The 23,745-nt window shown below is 34.9% G+C and overlaps 1 protein-coding gene across 9 annotated transcripts in view; it reads right to left on the bottom strand.

Annotated features, from left to right (window-relative positions):
- Positions 1-23,745, bottom strand: part of khdrbs2 (KH domain containing, RNA binding, signal transduction associated 2) — a 130,830-nt gene that overhangs the window by 97,624 nt on the left and 9,461 nt on the right. For all 9 annotated transcript variants that reach the window (XR_002459813.3, XR_012388697.1, XR_663203.5 and 6 more), the window contains 1 exon segment: positions 714-841. Coding sequence is in view for 3 of the 9 variants with exons in the window: in XM_073919978.1 (XP_073776079.1) it covers positions 714-841 (128 nt within the window). In the remaining 6 variants the exon portion in view is untranslated.

Below are 23,745 nucleotides of genomic sequence, written 5' to 3'. Positions count from 1 at the left end.
TTGGAATGTATTTTTTGCCACATGTACTTAGATATGCATCTGCGTACTATAGATGGTGGAACTTTGAGTAACATTTGAAATGGCAAGCAAAACAATTTTGCCAAATTATGGTCAGTTCGTACCATTTTAATGCCACTATATATTCTTGTAAACCTCAAAAACATACATATTCATACAATTTTAGATGAAATAACAGTATAGATGCAGTTTTTAGGTGCTTTTTTTTAGGTTTTGAAAAATATGACTAGTGGCAGTTACAAAATACAAACTGACCATGTTGCTTAAAAAGTTTTACACTTCTATTGGTGCTGAAAATTCAAAATATAACAGATGCATGAGAGGCCAGCTGGTAAAACTTTAAAAAAAAGAGGAGGGGTAAAAAAAAAAAACAGACTAATTTCCTGATTACAAAATGAGGCAGAATAATGTTTGAACAGGTAGAAACAGATGTGTCGTGCCGGTTACTCTGAAAGAGCCAGCAACCGGCGGGACAGAAATATAAGGTGTAAATAACAGCAGATCTGCAGTGCAGCACAAATCAGAGTCTGACAGGATCTAGTTTGCTCCCGCCAGATACAGAACGTATTAAGTCATTACCACGAGCACAGCAATCCCATAAAACTGATGAATAGCTTTTGATCCTCTCTGATCTCCACATGACTATAACATTGATTTGACTGTCACGTCATCATTCTTTTGTGCTGAGGTCTTACCTTAGGATACTGCTGAACCGGGATCAGCACACGCTCGGACAGTTTGATGTTTTTGTTGCTGATGATATCCAGGTATTTCTTAACCTCGCCATCTTTTCTCAACTCGTCGCCTTCAAACTTTTCAATCTCTGAATAAAGAAAGAAAACAAATATCTTGAAATACAAACATATATTACAATGAGCTTCTGTTTTAATTAAGGACTGATTTTTGAAACTGACTACTGAAAAAAAAAATGCAATGTGTAACATGTTATTGTTTATAAATCAAAGCAGGCATTTCTGCCTTTCTAATGACTGAATCACTATAATCAAACAATCAGCAGAAACATAAGCACTCAGTGCCAAATATGTTACATGTGTTGTTTTATGGCCCATTAAAAAGCTCAGCTGTTATCTGTGAATAAAATTAATCAACTTGACAAATACAACTGCTATAAAATCAATGCCCCAAATGAATATCAGCAGACAATAACATTTTATAGCACTAAAAATACTGTTAAAGGCACAGTAGCCATTTTTGCCACAAGATGGTGCGCATTCACAACAAACAAAGGTGTAGTTTGATGATGTCATGGCTGAGTGTGGGATCATGGGAGTTGTGGGTTTCGGTTCAGCCTACGGGCCTCCTGGAGAAATCATGTTCATGGATGAGCTAAAGTTTCATTTTGAATAAGACTACTCGGGCACTTGTGGTTAATAGTTATGTCATTGTAAAATACATATTTTCTCAGTATTTTCAATGCTTAGCTGCTGCTCCTGACGGCTTGAACAAATAAATGACTACATTTTGATGAAATTACATTACCATTGCTTTTAAAGGAGGCATATGAAATTAAAGATAACATTTTACTGGAAGTTTTTCAGTGCTTAAAACAGTTCTGTACATGAATCTATTGCTGATGAGAGACAAGCATGACGTGACATGAAAGCAGCGGAGCTTTTATTATGCCATAGCCAACCACTTCCTATTCTTTTAGTCATGATCATGCAATGCTGTTTTATCATACTAAAACTCATTTAAGGTTCTGTTATAATTCTGCTGTGTGCAGTCTAATAAAACACACAACATACAGGGTAATTTAAAAAGAATGCTACAACTTTAAAAATCTGTATACTTAAAAAAATACATGATTGAACCTTGGGTACTTAATTAATGTGAAGAGTACTTAAAGTTTTTTTTTTTTTTTTTTTTTTTTTCAGTAGAAAACAAGTTCATAGATATTTAATATGACCACCTCGAGACACTAGTGTGACATCAACCCGGAAGTTGTGGTATTCTTTTTAAATCCCCCTGTATCAAAACATCAGGTGTTTTATATAAATATTGAATAAAAATTTAGGCTGTGTGAAGTTATTAGCATGGCGATATAGTCTGTGTCACTAGTTAAAATAGCTTAATTCTCTGAATCTGCATTTGGAATAATTAAGTACAAACGTCAGCAAAATTTTTACTATTGTTCTACTAGTTTTTTTTTTTTTTTTTTTTTACAGTTTTACAATATACAGTGTTGGTTAAAGAAAAACAATGCAAGTTCTTTTCTTAAAACATTTGCATTAAAATGCTGTTGAACCACCAAGCATGTTTAAATTGGAAAAATCAAACATAAGGGGCTTTATTTTGACGGTCCATGCGCAGAGCGCAAAACGCAGGGCGCAAACGCTTTCAGGGCGTGTCATAACGCATTTTTGCTAATTTAAGGACGGGAAAATCTGCTTTGCGCCGTGGCGCATGGTCTAAAAGGGTTGAGTTTATTTTCTTAATGAGTTATAGGTGTGTTTTGAGAATAAACCAATTAGAGTCTCATCTCCCATTACCTTTAAGAGCCAGCTGCGTTGCGCCATAAGCTCATTTGCTATTTACATGACATAAAGTAAGTTCACTTTCGCTTTTGCTCTTTTGGATAGGGAAACCTTACCGCACAGACATCAATTAGCCAATAAATAATTAATTTTGCTTGTTAAGCTCAAAGATTTGTTTCAAAACTATTTCTAAATTCAGTTTTAATTTCCAGCAAACTAATAAATGAACAATAATAACAAAGTGCGGTCAAAATACTGAGTTATTTCCAAATACACCTGCTATGCCCTATATGGTCTAAAACCTGACACGTGGACAAATCTAAGCTTGTTTTAAATAAAAAAATATAAATATGGATATAATAAATAATACGGCTAATAATAATAACATTATACAAAAGCAAATTGAATGAACTGAAAAAGCCTCCCGAGATGAAGAAAGTATGAAGGCAGTGGTTTTTAAATTCATGAAGGCTAAAAATTAATATGTTTTGTAATATTTTAATCATTTAAATTTATATCCTATATATATCCTTATTATTATATATATCCTTAATATATTATATCTTTTTCATATGTAAAGATATTTGCGTATTGCTCTACATCTTGTGTGTAGTGTGTAAGCCAGGCTCACTTTGCGCCAGACAATAGATGGACTTTGTTCTGGTCTAAAGAACAGACTATTTACAGTTTCTCAAAAAAGCAACGCGCCAAAACACGCCTGCTTTTTTAGACCAGAATGCCTATGGGCGCACATATGAGAGCAAATGCATTTGCTATTTAAACAGTGTGGCGCAACACCTCAAAATGACCCTTGCACCGAGCTGAAAGTAGCAAAAGACTATTGCGCCCAATTGCGCCGGGTGTAGGACCCCAGGGACACTGATGTGCGATAAAAAACATTAAAATGTACTAGTATACAAATGAAGCACACTGATAAAAGTCTAAAGGTGAGAGCATGCGATTGAAAAGAGGGTTTTTAGTCTTTGTGCAGCTAAGTCTAAATATTATTAGACTTTGTGTTTTTTATAAATAGAAAGAAAGAAAGAAAGAAAGAAAGAAAGAAAGAAAGAAAGAGAAAGAAAGAAAGAAAGAAAGAAAGAAAGAAAGAAAGAAAGAAAGAAAGAAAGAAAGAAAGAAAGAAAGAAAGAAAGAAAGAAAGAAAGAAAGAAAGAAAGAAAGAAAAAAAAAGAAGTTTTGAACCATGGCTTGATCAGTCCAGGAAATCTAGCTTTCGATGGCACGTTTGTTAAAAACAATTAAATAAACACTCCAGGTATACCGTAACATGTCGGCGTAAGCCTGCTAAGCCCTTATTCGCATGACAAACACAAATTGAAAAGCTGCTGTGCAAAACTGTAATATTTTGTGCTTGAGGAATTTTATGGTGCTTTTGAGAATTGAGCTGGAGACTTAGCAGCCACACAACATTAAAGAGGCTTGAAATGAAGCTGTCACCTGGCTTCCTCCAGGGATCCCCTTCTGTCGCTGCTAAATTAATGCTCAGCAGAATTGAGAATTATGAACCTGTGCAACTCGTGTAAAACATGGAGAGGGAAAAGGAAAGGGAAGTCAGCAGGTGAAGGGAGACCATTATTTTTCACCTCAACTCTGGTGAGATTCTGAGTTGCTTAAACCTGCAAAAAAGTACTCTATGAACTCTATATATAAATAACTATTCATCACTCACACAGATAAAATGAATTTTCAATAATCAAATCAATACAAGTGTCAATTAATTTTCTCAATTAAAAATGTATCCTGCTTTTTTATTTTAACAGCATTCTTTAACAAACGAAACATCGTCTTACAGCACAGTAAAATGCAATTTAGCATAACAATAGTTCATTCATTCATTCATGTTCTTTTCAGCTTAGTCCCTTTATTAGTACGGGGTCGCCACAGCTGAATGAACCGCCGTAACAATAGATTATATAAAAAATCTTGTCTTGTATTGATGACATATCAACTTTATAGGGCATTTATAGAAATACTCAAACAAACCCTGGAATGGTTCTGGGGTTATTACAAGACTTTTGAACTTTTATAACTTTTGGCAAGACACTTGATTTTGATAAATTGTAAACATTCATTCCCCCCATCTTTTAAACAACGGGCCAATGATGTGTTGCATTATCTTTGGAAAAAAAATAAGACTTAGCTTAAATGGTTCTGGTCCAAGTTCACTGCCATGTGGCGTCCTTTCATAATTTACTCATTCATTTTCTTGTGGGGGAAACCAGAGCACCCGAAGGAAACCCACTCGAATGCAGGGAGAACATGCAAACTCCACACAGAAATGCCAACTGAGACGAGGCTCGAACCAGCGACCTTGTTGCTGTGAGGTGACAGCACTAACTGCACCACTGCTTCGCCCTCATAATTTACTTCCAAAGCCAAATGTAATTGTAAGTGTACAAAATAATGCTGGTGCTGTCAGGATTTGCTTGTATTGTACTGATGTTGTCTTCATTTATTTATTTATTTTTTATATGTATGTTATGTTGATAGTCATGTCGATTAATGAACGTATGTTTTTGACTATTTAAATAAATAAAAAGGGGAAAAAATGAATAAAAATATTCCAAAACACTAATGTAGTGCCATTTAAAATCTTTACATATATATGTCACTACCTACTGCGCCGCTGCATCGCCTAGTATCATTTAGTATCACATATTTATTTATTTAATTATTAGTTTATTTCATTCTTGCATGAATAAATCTTTCAATCAATTCAATTTTAATAAATTCAGATGAATTCAGACCTCAAATTTAATGAATTATATAAATATTATAATAAAATAAAATACTTGCTTCTACTCCAATGACTTGCTGCTGAAATATACAGAACAATGACTATATTGTAAAAAAGAAAAAGACTTTTATATAACTATGTTATGGATTCTAAATGGCAAGTACATGTTATGTGTTAACTGACAGTTTACAAGCGGTTTTATTAATGTCTGTTAAAGTTTTGATTCTGCGTTTAAATAAGACGTGATTTGGTTCGAGAAGTTAAACTTTTTCTTTCAACACACTCTAAGAAATGCTGTGTTATTAAAACTTTTTTTACACGTTTTGCAAGATATAAGAGAAATATTTTGTGTCTTCAGAATGTGTCTGTAAAGTTTCAGTTCAAAACACCCATCTGATGATTTATTATACCTTTAAGAATATTGGAATTTTCTGCTTTAAACACAATATAGCTGTTTTTGTTGCCACGTGCCTGGCAGTGTATCTCTGTCTCCGTCAGATAAACAGCACAGTGACACAAATGAAGAAGCAGATTTTACGTAATATTTGTAAGAAATACTACAGTGATTTTTTGATGGATTTTTTTGTGGAGTTAATTTAAGCCTTTCTGCACTGATGAGTCACATACAATTGGGCCTCAAAATGGAAGGGATTTGAATCCTTAAATTTTGGATATTTATAAAAACTCTTTATATCACCCCAATATGACTGTGGACATACTATACTTACACACACTTCTGTCCAAACAACTTCCAAAAAATGATTAACATCATAGGTGCCCTTTAAACTTAAATTGGGTAAAATTAGGACTAACCCAAACATTGGGTTAAATTTGGCCCTTTTAATTTGGTTATAAAAATTAAACCATTACGTTAGTCACTATTACACCCCAAATTAAATAATTTCATTAAATGTTATTTTGATTTAACATTTTTATGCATATAAAATCACATTTTGGATTAAGCATTGTACGTCTCGTCTTTGAAGCAGGTAGAAGCAGTCTGAATATTTCCCTAATCTTCTTTCAAGTTTTAAGTCTTGGAGCATGTTTGTTTTAATGATAGCTTGGTCATTTGTGAACACACCACAGGTTGTCTTCTGCAGTTATAAAGCTCTTGCCCGCTTATGCATTTAAAAAGAATCATTCTCTCTGCGTGATTCCTCTGTAATGATCACCTCATTTTAAGTCTTAAAGCTTTTCAATAATTATCTAGAAAGCAATTATTCGCTTATTACAATGTAATCTGTTGGAACTATTTGCAAAGAGGATGAAATCACGCTGCCAAATAAAATCAAAAGATCCATTTCTGCAGTGGTTTTGACCCCACTGGTCTCAAGGTGATTTTCAGAGGATTTATGAAGTCATTTCCCCTCAAGTTCACAGAGCCGTCCTATCAGAGTAACCACAGGTGTAGTTCAGCAGATCAATGATGAACATGTTGCACCAATTTTTGAAAAACTAATGGTTAGCCTGCCCTTTTCCTCCATTTTAACAGTTTTTCTATTGATTTATAACTTTAAACCAGTGTTTCACAACCTGTTTGATGTAAAAGTCACAATATTCAAAAGGCACTAAAATATTTACTGAATTTGTGTTGCGATTGTGCAAAAACACAATACAATTATGGTAAATACAATACAATTGTTTAAGGATAAAGAATTTTGCAATTATATTCAGCATAACAATAGTGAATAAAGGAATTTAAAAATACAAACATTACTTTTTGTGCGTATTTCAGTGTTTTAATTAATATCATTTTATTTAGTTAAAAAAATTTCATTATAGTCAGAAAAAAAAACATTTACCATACATTCTCCATATTCTTTCTCACATCCTGTTTTTTGGCATGTGAAATGTATTGGACAGATACATATATCCACAGATCTACAACACACTTTATAACCTGTAAAAAAATATATGTAAAATATATTTGCAATGTGCAGCAATGTCTCAGATGCAGCTGTTCTAATGATTCATACAATACGTTCACCATTTTTAACATTGCATTGTATATATTGTTTACACTGAAAAAAATTATTCAAAGATGATTCCTTTGATTTACTCAATTTTTTATGTTAAGTGGTTGTAAACAATTTATTTGGGCTGGATTTAAACAAACAAATTAAGTTGAACTTTATTAAATTTAATTTGTTTGTTTAAATTCAACACAAATAAATTGCTTGCAACAGTTTTGCATGCAATTTTTTTCAGTGTAGTTTGATTTTGGTGAAAAGCATTTGACAATATGTAATACCAGAACTACAACTTTCACAGTGCAGTTTTAATGATTTTTTTTTGTCCTTTTTTCATTAAATGTTTTTATCCAACAGTGACAGTTTGTTCATTTAAATACTTACAATCCCCTCACACGTTTCCTAAGACTGCCTTATCGAAACCACTATTTAAACCTATTTTTGGTTGAAAATCTATAACGTTTTAAACTTTCTAGCACTAACAGCTCTGTGGATAAAAGATCAGATCCCGAATGAGACAATGCATGAACTGGAAAGTTACAGAGGTCTTGCTTCATCTGTGCCCTTCAGCATGACACCAACTCTCAGGAGACTGTAAGCAATGAATGTAGAAGCATCTGCAAAATGACAACATCAAGAGAAGGTGCATTTCTATTACAAAACTTGTCTGATTCTGATGATTGATTTTGAACCTTTTTTCACCCTGTTATCTTATCCTTTTCTCTGGCTGAATGGTACCAAATCAAACAAGGCTGAAAATGAGGCAGTTTTGGAAATGGGGAATCCTGAGGAATTTTTTATGGAGATGGATGCATGCTGTCAGAAAGAAAGAGAGACTGCAACTGACTGCATTATTGTACACTAACCAGACACTTTATTCGGTGCACCTTACTAGTACCGGGTTAGAACCCCTTTTGCCTTCAGAACTCCCTTAAACCTTCATAGCATAGATTAGATTCAACAAGTATTGCTCAGAGATGTTGACCCATATTGACATGAGAGCATCTTGCAGATGCTGCAGATTTGTCAGCTGCACATTCATGATGTGAATCTGCTGTTTCACCTTATTAAGGTGCTTTATTGGATTGAGATCTGGACTGTGGAGGCTATTTGAGTACAGTGAAGTCATTGTCATGTTCAAGAAACCAGTCTGAGATGATTTACGTTTTATGACATGGCATGTGATCCTGCTGGAAGTAGCCATCAGAAGATTGGAACGCTGTGGTCATAAAGGGATGGACGTGGTTAGCAACAATACTCAGGTAGGCTGTGGCGTTGACATAATTCTTAATTGGTACTAATGGGCCCAAAGTGTGCCATGAATATATTCCACACATTGTTACACCACCACCAGCCTAAACCAATGATACAAGGGAGGATGGATCCATGCTTTCATGTTGTTGACGCCAAATTCTGACCCTACCATACAAATGTCGCAGCAAAAATCGAAGACTCATCAGAACTGGCAACGTTTTTTCAATCTTCTATTGTCCAATTTTGGTGAGCTTGTGCAAATTCTAGCCACAGTTTCCTGTTCTTGGCCGACTGGAGTGGCACCCGGTGTGGTCTTCTGCTGCTGTAGCCCATCCGAAAAAGTCGTCACACGATGCACTTCTGCATACCTCAGTTGTAACAAGTGGTTATTTGAGATACTGTTGATTTTCTATCAGCTCAAACCATTCTTGCCATTCTTCTCTGACCTCTGGCATCAACAAGACATTTGTGGCCATAGAACTGGCGCTCACTGGATATATATATATATTTTTTTTTTCACACCATTCTCTGTAAACTCTAGAGAAGATTGTGCGTGAAAATCCCAGTAGATCAGCAGTTTCTAAAATACTCAAACCAGCCTGTCTGGCATCAACAACCATGCCAAAGTTACTTAAATCACCTTTCTGCCCCATTCTGATGCTGGATTTGAACAGTAGCAGACTGTCTTGACCATGTCTACATGCCTAAATGCATTGAGTTGCTGCCATGTGATTGGCTGATTAGAAATTTGGGTTAAAGAGCAGTTGGACAGGTGTTCCTAATAAAGTGTCCAGTAAGTGTAAATATACAGTACACTAAAGTGTACACATATCGCACTGTAATCCTCAGGGAACATTTTCATATTCTACTCATTTCTCTATTTGCACAGAAAAAGGTTTGATCACACAAAATTCAAAGCTGCTGTATTCCTTTTTTTGCATCATGCTGTGATTTCACTGAACTGACAAAATAAGCATATGCTACATGAAAATAAAAAGTGCTGTAAAACAGAGTGTTTTCGGATTTGATAGATTTTGAATGACCCTCATCCACAATGAAAGCCATCTCTTGAGTATGTCATGCATGCCTGACAACCCTAACTAACAAAAGTCTCTGGGTGCCATTTGAGAGCTGGTGATCTGATCTTATTGAGTGAGTTAAAGACCAAAAGGTCCACAAATGGCCTTTTAGTTGATACATATAACAATTTCAAGGGCGAGTGGCTCTGTGGAATGAGTATCGCAGGATAATAGAGAAGATTCAGGCTTAAATTTTAGTTTGGCTTCTTTGTTCTGCTCTCCACTCTTACGCCATTACATAAAACAGTTCAGGTCAACTTGTTTAAAGAGTTAGCGGTCAATGGCTTATCAACAATCATAGGTCATTCAAAGGTTTAGAATAAAAAAGCAATTAATTTAATTTAAAAAACATCTAAATCTCTTCTCTGTGTTACCCCTATTACAATAAGCTGAAAAAATATTCAGAATGAATCTAAGAAGTTTCTCTATGATTGAAGTTCAATGATATATTGTAGATTAAATTTTGTGACCTTTGTTTAATTAAACCTAACTGGGTTAAATTTAATTGACAAAAGCAAACTGAATGAGACGTTAACAATCTGATGTTGATCACAAATTAACCAGAAAAAAGGCATATATGTTATTTTTTTTATTATATTAAAGTATTGTCCTCATATATAAATTCATTCTGCACTGCTTGATTGACCTTTTCTAACAAATCCATCAAAAATCCATCCTTACTGAACTTTACAGGCTCATCGTCTCTCTGAAGATAACATCCCGCTGGCTGGAAAATGAAACTTTTAACTGAAAATGACATTCACATTGTAAAATACATCAGTCTGACCTGACCACCAGGACCCTGTGGAACATGAAAATTCAAAATCGCCCACATTAGGATAATCTGGCATGAAAAAAAAAGCCAGATCACTCTTTTGTTCTAGCAAAATACATTTGCAACCCAAAAATAATTTCAAGGTTACTTGTTACATCTCCCTTCTGCCATCATCTCTTTGTGTTCACTTTATCTCTGTAATCTGTAACATAATCGGTCCACAATTGCTCTGTGCTCCTCTAACACACTCATACAAGCATACAAAGGCTTATTTTTAAAATGATATGACATGAAAATTGATATAGAGGAGACAATTGGAAATGTGAAAGATGTGTCATTTAGTTTGGACTAATTGTACATTTTAAGTCAAACCCATGGATAATATTCACAGAACTCATGCCATTCAGAAAAGCTCACAGGAAGAGCAGCTTTATTGTGATCCATCAGAACACAGATGAACAAAGAACTGAGGCAATATGAGCTGTCAAAGCTCTGTGAGATTTAATGGCTCTGTTTTAAAACACAAATCCTACTTTGAAGGATATACTTGAACTGTAATAAAACCCAATTAGGACATTTTCAGTTTAGAGAAGATGAAGATTTAATGACATCAGATTGTGAACTGTTCTGCCCTTCAAAGGCAAAGTGCAGTAACTACACAGTTGGCAAAAATTGAGTGAAAGTCAAGAAGAGGATCTTTGACATCTGTTCTGTCTTTCGACAAAGTCTCCAGGTTCAGTTTCTTTCCATTTCAGAAAAACAAGTAAGTACAAATCCCAAGCTGGTGTAAAAAAAATAAAAAAATGTGAAGGCATTTTGTACAGTTTCAGTGATTCAGTGTAGATACTGCACTTTGCCTTTGCAGGGCAGTGTTGCCCTGTACAGTATGTGCCAGAGGAAAAGATTCTAAGGTGTTTTTTTACTATGTTTTTTTCTATTTCACTGATATTACTATTAGAGCAAAGACCACCTTTATTGTTTTTTGTTAAAAGTTTCTATTCCTGATATTAAACACAAGAACCGCCAAAGGTTGAATATTCCTAAAATCGCCAATGCGAGTAAATTTTACCCAGCACAAATTTTGTTTAGAAATTGCTAAAAAAAACATTCTATTTCACTGTTTTTCGCCAGCTACAAAGTTTCTAGACTAATGAAATAATTTTTTCAGGATGACAAGATTATTTTAGGAGCAGGTTATGAGTAGGTATCTAAATTTGAGCCATCATACTCTGATGCATAACATATTTCTCCAAACCTCCATCATTCCTTGCAGTTTGTGTTTTTAATAGCTCTACAAATTGTCTTTTTTTTCATTGTGACTTTATTCATTATAACCCCTAATTCCGTGAGTAAAATTGAAAGTTAAAGTCATTGGTGAGTAATTTCAAACATAAGCAGTGCATAAATACAAGCATTTTTTATAGTTTGTAAATTTGACCCACGCTGGAGCTTGTATGTATAAATGTCCCACTTTTTAATCTACTTTGATCTAAACAATTTTTAAAATCTGGGAGTTGTAAATAAGGCAATTTTAGTAAAAGTCAATGACTGTGAGGCTTGAATGTTTTATTGAAGGTCTGTTATGTACATTTGAATAACAGTGATGGGTAAAATTGACCCCATGGTGGTTCTAGTGTTAACACTGTTAGACCATTTTCACAGACAAGATAACTGCCGCTGTAGACCTAAACTAAATTTATTATGGCTGTCACAATTCCATACAATATAAAAACAAAAGAAAAGTATTAGTCTGGCCCTTTTTAAGTTTGCGCACATTGTATTTTTTATTTATTTTTTATTTTTTGTGCTGAGCATTAGAATTAATCACACAGTTCAGATTAGTTTAGATTAGTCTCTAAGTTTTGTTGATTGTGTAGTGTTTACCTAAAAAAAATGTTTATAACAATGATTATAACTGGAGGTACTACGAAAGCAAATACCTGCTAAATTAATGTCATGAACTAATATCAACACAGGCTTATTGGGAGTATGGATTTGTGAAAACTACTAGCACACATAATACTCAGTACATATTTTTCTGTTCTCAAAAATGTAGCCCTGGGCACATATTCTGCCTATTTAAAGTAATATGTTACATTGAATGACATTAAAGACACAGTGATTATTAATAAGTTACCCATAAAAATAGCCTTTCCAAAATAACAAATGCCCCTTAAAATTACTCAAGTATGTTAACTTGCATAAATCAGTGCATGTCAAGAGAAAACTGATGAGGAAAAAAGGCCTGTTGTTCTTTCTTAATATTTTATAATATTTTCTATAATATACCAGGGGTGCTCAGTCTGGTTCCAGGAGATCTACCTTACTGCAGAGTTCAGCTTCAACCTTCGTTGAACACAACTAAACCAATGTAAGCTGCGGTCACACTAGAGTTTGTGTGTACAAAATCCTTTCGTACGACGCTGCAAAAAGGGGCGGGATTAAACAAGATTACTAGACATAAAAAAAAGCGAGCGATTGCTCCATGTTTTAAACTTCTGTCCAGAGAGGTCATGTTTTGATCTTCAATTGGTCTCACGCAGTCAAGTAATGCGATTTCGCAGGTCAGAGTTCACCAAGCTTGAACTTTGCACCGCAGCAACCTGCAAAATTTGACATATGACCCTGCGTTTCCGGTCTGGCGCATTCGCGTGCGTATGAATTTAAGTCTATGGGAGGAAAAGCCCAGTGTGACCGCAGCTTAAGAAAGATCTAAAGAGCACTAGGTAATTAAAGACAGGTGTGTTTGATCACAGTTGCAGCTGAACTACAGGAAGGTAGATCTTTAGGAATAGAGTTGAGCAACCCTGTGATATGCTATCATAGGCATGATATGACTGTTCATGAAGGGTTACAAAAATGTGGATGTGGAGGTTTTCAAGAGTGCATTAGATGATGGATTTTTTTTGCAGTTATTCTATAAAAGGCACAACACACACACACACACACACACACACACACACACACACACCCACACACACACACCAAATAGCATATTCAGTGATATTAGTATTACTGAATAAATCAAATTCACATGTGAATGCAATATTTTGCAACTGAAACTTAACACTCCCCAAGACTGAGAATCATTTTACGACAGGTTTCATAAAATTGTTTCAAATGAGTTTGAGAAACTCATTTCATTTTCTGAATATTAATATTGTTTCATCTCAACAAATCTTCCCAAAGTCATTACCATCAGAAACTCCTTTTCTTTTCATTTCCTCCCTCCATCATCATGCATCAGCCTCATTTACATTACTTAATTAACCTTAGTGGCCCAGCGGGGATGTACATATTTTTTATAGTGCAGTCAAAGGTAATATTTACATCTCAAGCTACTGAACCATTGAACCAGTACAACACATATGACCTTAAAACAGATGCTTCAAAGTTAAACAGGCTAATGTAAAGCATTCATATCTCCACAACAAATGTGTTATAATGGCTGAACAACAGCTGAATGATGCCTCTTAAGGGGCAGGAAAAGACACTGAATAGTAATGTTTAACCTCTATGAAGAACACCCTGTCTTGTTTTCTAATAAAAGTGTGTGTGACGTGTGCTGCACTGCTCCTCTTTCAGTGTGTAAAGACTCTGAGGTCTGAAGGAGAACTGCTCGGCAGATGTCCACACAGTCGGGTCCTGCACCTTTCAGGGGTGCCATAACAAAGTTAGATTGCTGCTAAACGAATTAGGAGAGCTAATATATTACAACGGGGCTTTTAAACGTAATTATCATTTAATCATGTTTTGGAATATCAAAGATAGTAAATTCGCTTGTTTATACCAGAAAGCAAATTTCACCCAGCAGGTGGAAAATTGGTATTGTATTACACTGCGTCTCGAAAACACTCATGTACAGTAAGTGTTATTCAAGGATATAATGATGAAAAAAGATGATACAGGATCAGCCAATCACATGGCAGCAACTCAATGCATTTGGGCATGCAGACATGGTCAAGATGAACTGCTGCAGCTCAAAGCATCAGAATGGTTAAGAAAGGCGATTTAAGTTTAAACATCACATGATTGTTGGTGCCAGACAGGCTGGTCGGAGTATTTCAGAAACTGCTGATCTACCAGGATTTACACACACAACCATCTCTAGGGTTTACAGAGAATGGTCTGAAAAAAAAGAAAATATCTAGTGAGCAGCAGTTGTGTGGCCACAAATGTCTTGTTGATGCCAGAGGTCAGAGGAGAATGGCCAGACTGGTTCGAACTGAAAGAAGGCAACAGTAACTCACATAACCACTCATTACAACTGAGGTAAGCAGAAGAGCATCTCTGAACGCACAACACATCCAACCTTTAGGCAGGTGGGCTACAGCAGCAGAAGACCACAGCAGGTGCCACTCCTGTCAGCTAAGAACAGGAAACTATAATTTGCACAGGCTCATGGAAATTGGACAATAGATTATTGGAAAAAGGTTGCCTGGACTGATGAGTCTTGATTTCTTCTGCGACATTCAGATGGTAGGGTCAGAATTTGGCATCAACAACATGAAAGCATGGATCCAAGCTGTCTTGTATCAACGGTTCAGGCTGCTGGTGGTCGTGTAATGGTGTGGGGGATACTTTCATGGCACACATTCGGCCCAATAGTACCAATTGAGCATCATGTCAAAGCCACAGCCTACCTGAGTATTGTTGCTGACCATGTCCATTCTTTTATGACCATAGTGTACCCATCTTCTGATGGCTTCTTTCAGCAAGATAATGCAACATGTCAAAGCGTGAATCATCTCAGACTGGTTTCTTGAACATGACAATGAGTTCACTGTATCAAATGGCCTCCGCAGTCACCAGATCTTAATCCAATACATTGTGTGGTGAAATGGGAAATTTGCATCATGGATGTGCAGCCAACAAATCTGCAGCAACTACGGGATGCTCTCATGTCAATATGGACCAAAATCTCTGAGAAATATTTTCAGTACCTTGTTGAATCTCTGCCATGAAGGATTAAGGCAGTTCTGAAGGCAAAGGGTAAGATGTACCGAATAAAGTGGCCGGTAAAGTGTATTTCAGTAATCATATTCAATAAATAATTTATATTACAATAAAAAGTTATTTTGTTAAATATTAAAATATAAAGCTAGTTTAAAAAAATAATTTTTTCGAAAAACTTTATATTATTATTTCTCATTTTCATTACCAAACAACTTTTAAAATTAAAATCAAGAAAAGAGTATCAAATTATATGTATTAAAAAAACTACATGATCTTAACTTGATATTCTAACGATTTTTTTTGCATGAAAGAAAAATCTATAATTTTGACTGATATGATGTCATTTTGGCTATAAATATACTCATGCAACATTAAACTGCGTTTGTGATCCAGGATCATAAATATATTTCAGAAATGTATGAATTCAGAGGTAGCCTGTGAATCAAGTGATTTGATTTGACTTGACATGCTTGATTTATATTGTTAATGTATATCATTTTAAATGAATATACATTTTAAAATTGTATTGCATTCCTGTTGCTTCAATAATAATGGCCTATTTTAGATTATTATGTGCTTTTCTTTTCATTTTTCATCACTTCCACTCTCAGTAGGGGAGTTTTGTTCTCGTGTTGTAACTAAAAATACTTTCCAGTATTTCAATGGTGAATGCGTCCATCTTTAAAATGCATGCAAATTACTGCCAAGCGCAATAGTTACTGTATGGTGCTTGACAGTGATCAAAAAGGATTTACTAAATGACTTTTGGCTTCATCCCTCTTGTAAATTCAGAGATGTGGATACGGATGGCAATTAAATTACCACACAACCTTAGTGTTTCTATTTTTTATAACCAGTGGGTAATTTGACTGGGGATTTTTATGCAAGTGTCGAGAAAAAAATACAGACTGTATTGATTCTGACAGCAATAAAATCACAGACTAACCCCTGTAGATTGCTAATGAGAGTTTTTATTGTCATTGATTCTTCCATTAGAAACCATTAATATCCATGTTTTATTATTTACTGTATTCTTCATTCATTAATTTATGTGTTTATTAATTTATTTGTGATTCTTTAAATCATTAAACTGTTCTCCATTATGATAAATAATTTGGTCTTTTAAACACTGAAAGATTCTTGGAGGAATTAAAAATTATTCTTCAATGACATCATTGAAGTATAATATTCAATGATGTTTATGGTCATAAACATCATTACGTTTATGACTATAAATAGTAAAGATAAGAAAAGAGTTAGAGACGCTGAAATAACTGATGTGATTGTAGAGATAGATTTTACAGACTTCAGTGTCAGAAATCAATCGGTTTTCATCAGTTTGAGTATAAACTGACTCATTCATAAACATGCATGTATGCACACAGCACAGATTACAGACTGCGCACAGTTGGGTTGTATTCACAAAGCTATTGATAGCTCAGTATCAGTAACACAAAGACAGAAATACAAAAAAATGCCTAAAATCATTCTGACATGCTTTTTAGCAAATTTCTTTTCTCCATTACAGTTTAAGCGCTCCCCCCAATCATAAGAAGATTCCTTAATTGAACTTTTGCCGGAGGGCTCATATTATGCATGAATAAGAAAACGAGGATGTGCTTGTCATGCGCAAAAGAAAAGATTATATGATTTCTGCTCCTGCTTTGCTCAGGATCCACAAATTAGTGCAACGAAGAGCAAAGTGACACATCTAAGTCCCAAAATATATTTAAAAATAAAATCACATGCTTAATTCTGCATTAACATCTGCCACATGTATAATATTGAGCAAACGCATGCAAATTATTCTGGGAGCACAAGGACACTGTCAGCTACAGCCCATCTCCCCAAAGAGTGGTGTTTCATCAAGTCGCCAAACAGGCTCACAGGAGAGTGTTACTCACTGAATCTCACAGCAAGTGCACGGGCATCCCATTTTTAGAAGGTGTCGCTGTAACAGCAAGAAGAAAAGAAACCTGCCATCCAGCCAGAGAAACAAAGACACTTGGGATCTCTTTGTTCCAGCAGGAGTTTCAGGGACAATCTATGCAGCACAGTTCACTGTATATCTCACAGCAAACACAAGTGGCCTTTGCCAGCTATGCTGCTGAGGAAACCAGACAACATGGGGGGAACCAAAAATATCCTGGCAAAACACAAAACCTGTCAGGTTTTTTTTTTTTTTTTTTCAAGTGGGCTTTGTAGTTAATAATGGAGAGAAAGGTGTGTGTAACTCCATAGGGATTCTTTCTCTAAAGAAATGGAATTAAATGTTGAAAAAAAAAATGGAAACATTCTTTCTACCAACTTTGAAGCAGTTAAACTGTAAAATAACTTTATTAACTTTATTTATGAAAACTATTCAAACTGAAAAACAAATTAAAAGAAGTTATTTAAAAAGTCTATCTTAATAGAACTTTGTATTGATTACATGCAATAACATTGATAACATGTGTTATATATATATATTTGTAAATTGCAATACTCAACCAAAGGGACAAATAATCACTATATTGGCGACAACAAATCCCAACAATGGTAGAAAAATGTATAATACATTTTTTTGTTGTTTTCTTAAAAAATAAACTAATAGGTCTCATCATGAAATTATATAAATACAATTTCTGCAGATGACTTGAATTGCTTCATTTGGAATGGATCTTTAAATCTTTACTTTGGGTTAATTGGAATAATCTTGTAGCAGAGTGAATTAAACAAATCGCAAACATATATAAATAAGATAAAGGTTAAATAAGCAGTGCCTTATGGTTTTCCAAAGAGTTGAACAGTTGTCAGATATTCAGGTACAGTACTTGAAAAATCTAATTTGATGTAAACATTTTTTTGCAAGTGGGCAATGTAGTTAATAGCGGCAAGAAAGGTGTATGTAGGGATTCTTTTTCTAAAGAATTGGATTTAAATGTTGAAAGAAAAAAATCGAAAATGGAAGATTCTTCTACCATCTGTGATGTTGTTTTACTGTAAAATAACTTTTTTTATGAAAAATATTCAAACGAACAAAAAAATGTAAAATAAGTTCAAAAAATCTATCTTCATAGAACTGATTACTTGTGTTTTTTTCTATTGGCAAAATTGGCTACACCATGTATGTGAACAAAAAAAAATTGAGTGTTTGTAGCTCAATTTGCCAAAATTAAATGTTAGAAATGACCAAATATGAATCAATTATTACTAATTCTTTTCGGTAAAACAATATACTGTGTACAAAATTTGCAATGCTCAAAAAGAGACTAATAGGGTATATGCCAAGCTAGTGTTTTCCCCATACTGATAAACTTCCGGTGACCTGTTATTGTGAACTTTTTTCCAATTTTTGCGGTTCTTTTTACAGCATCAATGTTGTAATATCATTAAATACATTCAGTTAAAGAAACTTTGGCATTCATTTAGTTGCTTAAGGGTAAAACGAGACAAAAAGCCGTTTACTCGCACGCGCCCGTTAGAATCTGCAGGCTAGCGCAGAAGCTCCATTTAATATACTGGGGTAAAATAAATGTTCATATTATAAAGACATGGCAGGGGAAATGTAATTTAATGCAGTGCTTCTTGTACAATCTAGGACCCACTTTATATCGGATATCACTCAGCTAGTGAAGATCGCAGATTTTTAAAGAAAACAGACCTTAAACACGCCGGTTTTTGCATTGGCATACAGTTCACCGGAAGCGCTTAACCCAGGTTACTGGCAAATTAAAAGTCCCATTAGCATGTTTAGGCATATACCCTATAATCACAATAATGACAGCATCAAACCACAACAATATAAAAAAATGTATAATATAACTTTTGTGTTGTTTTCTTAAAAAATAAATTACTAGGTCTTCTTCATAAAATTACATAAAATCAATCTAACTACTGTAAGCTTTTCTGCATAACAAGGGATAAAACAGTAGTAGAGCTGCATCATATTGGAAACATCTGACCTTACGATATTTAAATTTTTTGCGATCTGAATACAATTTCAGCAGATGACTTAAATAACTCCATTTGGAATAGATCTTTAAATCTTTAGTTTAGATCGATTGGAAAAATCCTGTAGCAGAGTGAATCAAATTGCAAGCATAAATAAATAAGAGAGTAGTTAGGGATGTTCCGATCCGATATTGATATCGGAAATTCATCCGATATCAGTCCAAAAAACTATATCGGACTGCGTTAAAAATCTCCGATATAAGCAGTCCGATACTCTCTAAACTCTGTTACAGCTATTCTATCCAGCAGCGTCCAGAGCCAGCATGCAAAGCCCATGTGATTTCAACACTGCTTGCTAGCAAAGTCTCTAAGATTTAACATGCTCTTCACACTAAGTTATGGTGTATTACGATAGAAATCTATTGTGACAGTAGCACACGCTGACGCTATCAACAACGGCACTTCTCTAACGTTACTGGTTTATTTACTTTACGTCAAGCGATCTTTACATTGTTTTGCATAGGGTGCTGAGCAACATAAGGCACATAATGGCGACGTAGTGCCCATCGTGCGAGCCTCAATTCGGTCATGGCATATCGTGGTTCATCCAGTGTGATACCTAATTCTCCGCCACAGACTCGCGGGCTCTGCTGCTGCAGCAGACACACAGCTGGACACCTGCTCTGACTTTAGCTTTGAGAAGAGCGCGAGGACACCAGGGAAAAAGCTTACAATACATTATCTTTTTCCCGGACATGTCCTTTATTTGGGACTTAAAAATTGCATTCAGCCAAGATTTCTAAATTGCCGAACATGTCCTGGATTTTGCTTTCTTTAGCTGCGTTTCTTCAATATTTTATACGCAAACTTTCAATCTTAATCTCTCAGCAGCACCAAGACTAGAGAGGGAGCAGATTTGACCTGTCAGTGGTGCACATGGATGGATAGTAGGAGTGAAATAGTGGATTTTTTATTCTTTATTTCATTTTTTTACTTAAACACTCTGAAAGGAACAGTGTCATGTAAAATGCTAAACATTTTTGTTGTTTTAACTGTCTGTTAAATAAGAATAAGAAATCATTCTTTTGCTGAGGGCTATTACAGTTTAAAAGAAAGAATGGTATTACTTTTGGGGCAGAAAGAAATTTTTATTAGAGACATTCCCATGTTTACCCCTGACACTGAACCTTTAGCAATTGTTCAATTAACAATATTTTTTTCTTATGTTCCTGCTCTCAGCAGTTTCTACTCTTTGCTGATGGTAAAAAATGAATAACTAAAGTGACCTTTGATTAGCATTTTGCACTTTAAAAAATGTATCTTTGTTTATTCAATTAAGATATTTTTCAGGGTCTTAATATTTATTATTTAATTCTTTTTATATATTATTATGTAAAAGTTCACATTTATGCAACTAATAGTTTTCCATACTTACTGTTACTGACTTGTTCTCAGTTTGATCTAGCCGTTCATACATTCGACTCAACAAAATAGGTAAAAGTAAAGTATTCATAATTTGTGCTGATATCGGATTAATATCGGTATCGGACTGATGGCTGAAATATCGGTATCGTATTGGAAGTTAAAATGTATCGGGACAAAAATTGTATCGGGACATCCCTAATAGTAATGCTTTATGGTAGGAAATGCAGTGGCAAATTAGGTAGCACTGTCCCCTAACAGCAAGAAGGTCGCTGGTTCAAGCCTCGGCTGGTTCAGTTGGCATTTCTGTGTGGAGTTTGCATGTTTTCCTTGCGTTCGCATGGGTTTCCTCCGGGTGCTCCGGTTTCCCCCACAAGTCTACAGACATGCAGTACAGGTAAATTGGTTAGGCTAAATTTTCCGTAGTGTATGTGTGTGAATGAGTGTGTTATGGTAGTTTTCCAGTGATGGGTTGCAACTGGAAGGGCATCCGCTGCGTAAAACATATGCTGCATAAGTTGGTGGTTCATTCTACTGTGGTGACCCCAGATTAATAAAGGGACTAAGCCGAAAAGAAAATGACTGAACATCTGAATGAATCAATGAATGAATGAATGAATGAATGAATGAATGAATGAATGAATGCTTTACGGTTTTCCAAAGAGTGGAACAGTTGTCAGATACTCAGGTACATTAACTGAATAATTAAATGTGATGTAAAATAAAACTGTACAATCCTAACTGCTGATCAACTATAATCTCAACATTGTGGATACTGCAATGTGACTATTGCAAAAGCACACATTGCAATATCGATGCTGAAACAAGATATTGTGCAGCCCTAAGAAATAGTAAAAGTCAATTCGATTTTTACAGTCAGTTTATTTTAAAAAATTGCTGTTCTTAGAATTTAGATTGGAGGGTTGTGGGTAGACAGCAAAAATTCTACATATAAACTGCCTTTAAAAAACTCAGATAATGGCAGTGTTAAGGTGTGATCCATCTGCCGAAGAAAGTCACAGGGGAATATTAAAAAACGAGACTAGAACCGAACATCAAAATCATGTCAGCTGCTAAATAAATTTCAGCTGCTCAGATAAATTTGAGCTTTACGGAGAAGAAATTGAGATTAGCTGCCCTTGTGACCGCTGACTCGACTAGCACTCAAGAAATATGACATCATTTGGCACTGGGCAAGAAGCCTATGAAGTCTTGAGACCAGGGGTGTCCAAACCTGTTTCTGAAGAGCCACTGTCTTGCAGAGTTTAGTGTCTAATTTAAAAATACAGCTAATCAGTGACTGCAGGATTTCTAGAAACATCCAGGAAAGTGTTTTCCTGATTGCAGCCAAAATCTGAAGGACATTGGCCCTCCAGGAGCAGGATTAGACACCCCTGACCTAGACAAAATATTTAAAAGTAGGGATATCAGACTGTAGATGGAGATGAGACTAGTTCAGAATCTAATATTTATGGCTGACAAATATAGCTGTAAAGAAATGGTCCTGAATCATGAATAAAGAAACAAAATGTTGATGTTGGAGAACAATTCATAACTGGAAATGGAACTTAAACAACAAATTAAGAAATGGTTGTACTAATGAGATGAAGTAATACAATCACAAAAATGACAGGACGATTGCATTTTGAATTCTGAAACTACATACATAGGCTCAGAAGGCTGTTATCATCCATCCACATGGTTAATCAGCTATACAAACAGAGAAAACTCCAGATCCACATCTGTTTTTACATTACTGAAATGGTTGGGTTTAGGCTTGGGGTAGACGTTAATAAAATACAATTAATGGGAAATTGAATAAATAATATAAATAATTATTGTTAACTTCCGACTATAGCCGTAAGTGATCTAGCTGATTAACCATGTGGATGGATGATAACAACCTTCTGAGCCTACCAGTAGGTGCAGAAGGGCCCTACTGGCCCATATCTCTCAGCTGATAACCACTGATAATCGGCAGCTGAAATCTTTCTCCCTCATGTGAAATTCACAGTAGTATGGATCTTTATTAATAAGACTAAATTTAGCCCATAGACATTCACTGAAGAATGGTAATTGTGACCACATGTCTATGCACACACTGGGGACCTTTATCCAAACACTGATGCTTTTGTATGGTGGTTATTTAGCAAAAAAAAAAAGGATTTCAAATGCTGAAAAATGAAAAAAGAAAGAAAATGTATATTGAACAAGACAGGGCTATGGGATATTTTAAACCACAAAGCATCTAAAGTGCATACAGTATGCATTGCCTTAAAAAAACAACGGATAAAGCCAGGCTCACACTACATGAGTTCTAAGCATATTTATTCCAAATTTGTGCTTCTCGACAATCTGGCCCAGGACCACAAACAGTTTGGAAATTCAGCCCAGATTATCTGGTAAATGGGAAGCATTTACAGATAAACTATAAAACTTAGAGACATCTGGGCTGTCTCAATAACACAGCCTGATCTCTCAAGGAAACATGGCCATTTTTCTGACAGTACGTAAAATAGTAAATTTATTTGTATGAATTCATCTAATTTTATTCGATTTTTTAAGGAGATGGGACCCCAACCCCAAATTTAACCCTACCCCTTATCAAAGGATGAGCAAATTGTACTAAAATGAATAAGATCATACAAAATAGCCTTTAAATCCAAAAATTACCAACTGCAGTGAAATTGCATTGGATAACAATGTATCAGTCTTATATCAGTATCAGTAAATCATCAGGGATATAACATAGTAATATTACCTAGCTTGTCAGTCAACTATGACTGTGTGGTAAACGCCTCATCTGAAAGTCTAGATATTTTTCTATTCATTACAGAGCTAGCTTTACAGACAAAATGCACGATTCATTTGTATGAAGGTGCTAGTAAAAGTTTGAACTAACAAAGACCTGAACATATTGGAAAAGTGCAGGAAGCTTTAATTGTTAAAAAATAAAATAAAATAATGAAATAAAATAAAAATTAAAACAATCTGATACTTTAATTTATTTGAGGTGCTCCCTCTACTATAATAATCAAAATATTATCTTGTATGCATTACAATTTTAAAATGCTATGTGTAACAT

This window comes from Danio rerio, chromosome 13 (assembly GCF_049306965.1).
Source record: "Danio rerio strain Tuebingen ecotype United States chromosome 13, GRCz12tu, whole genome shotgun sequence".
Classification (NCBI taxonomy): Eukaryota; Metazoa; Chordata; class Actinopteri; order Cypriniformes; family Danionidae; genus Danio; species Danio rerio.
Note: the sequence above shows the minus strand (reverse complement) of the source record. Positions and strands in the feature narration are given on the sequence as shown.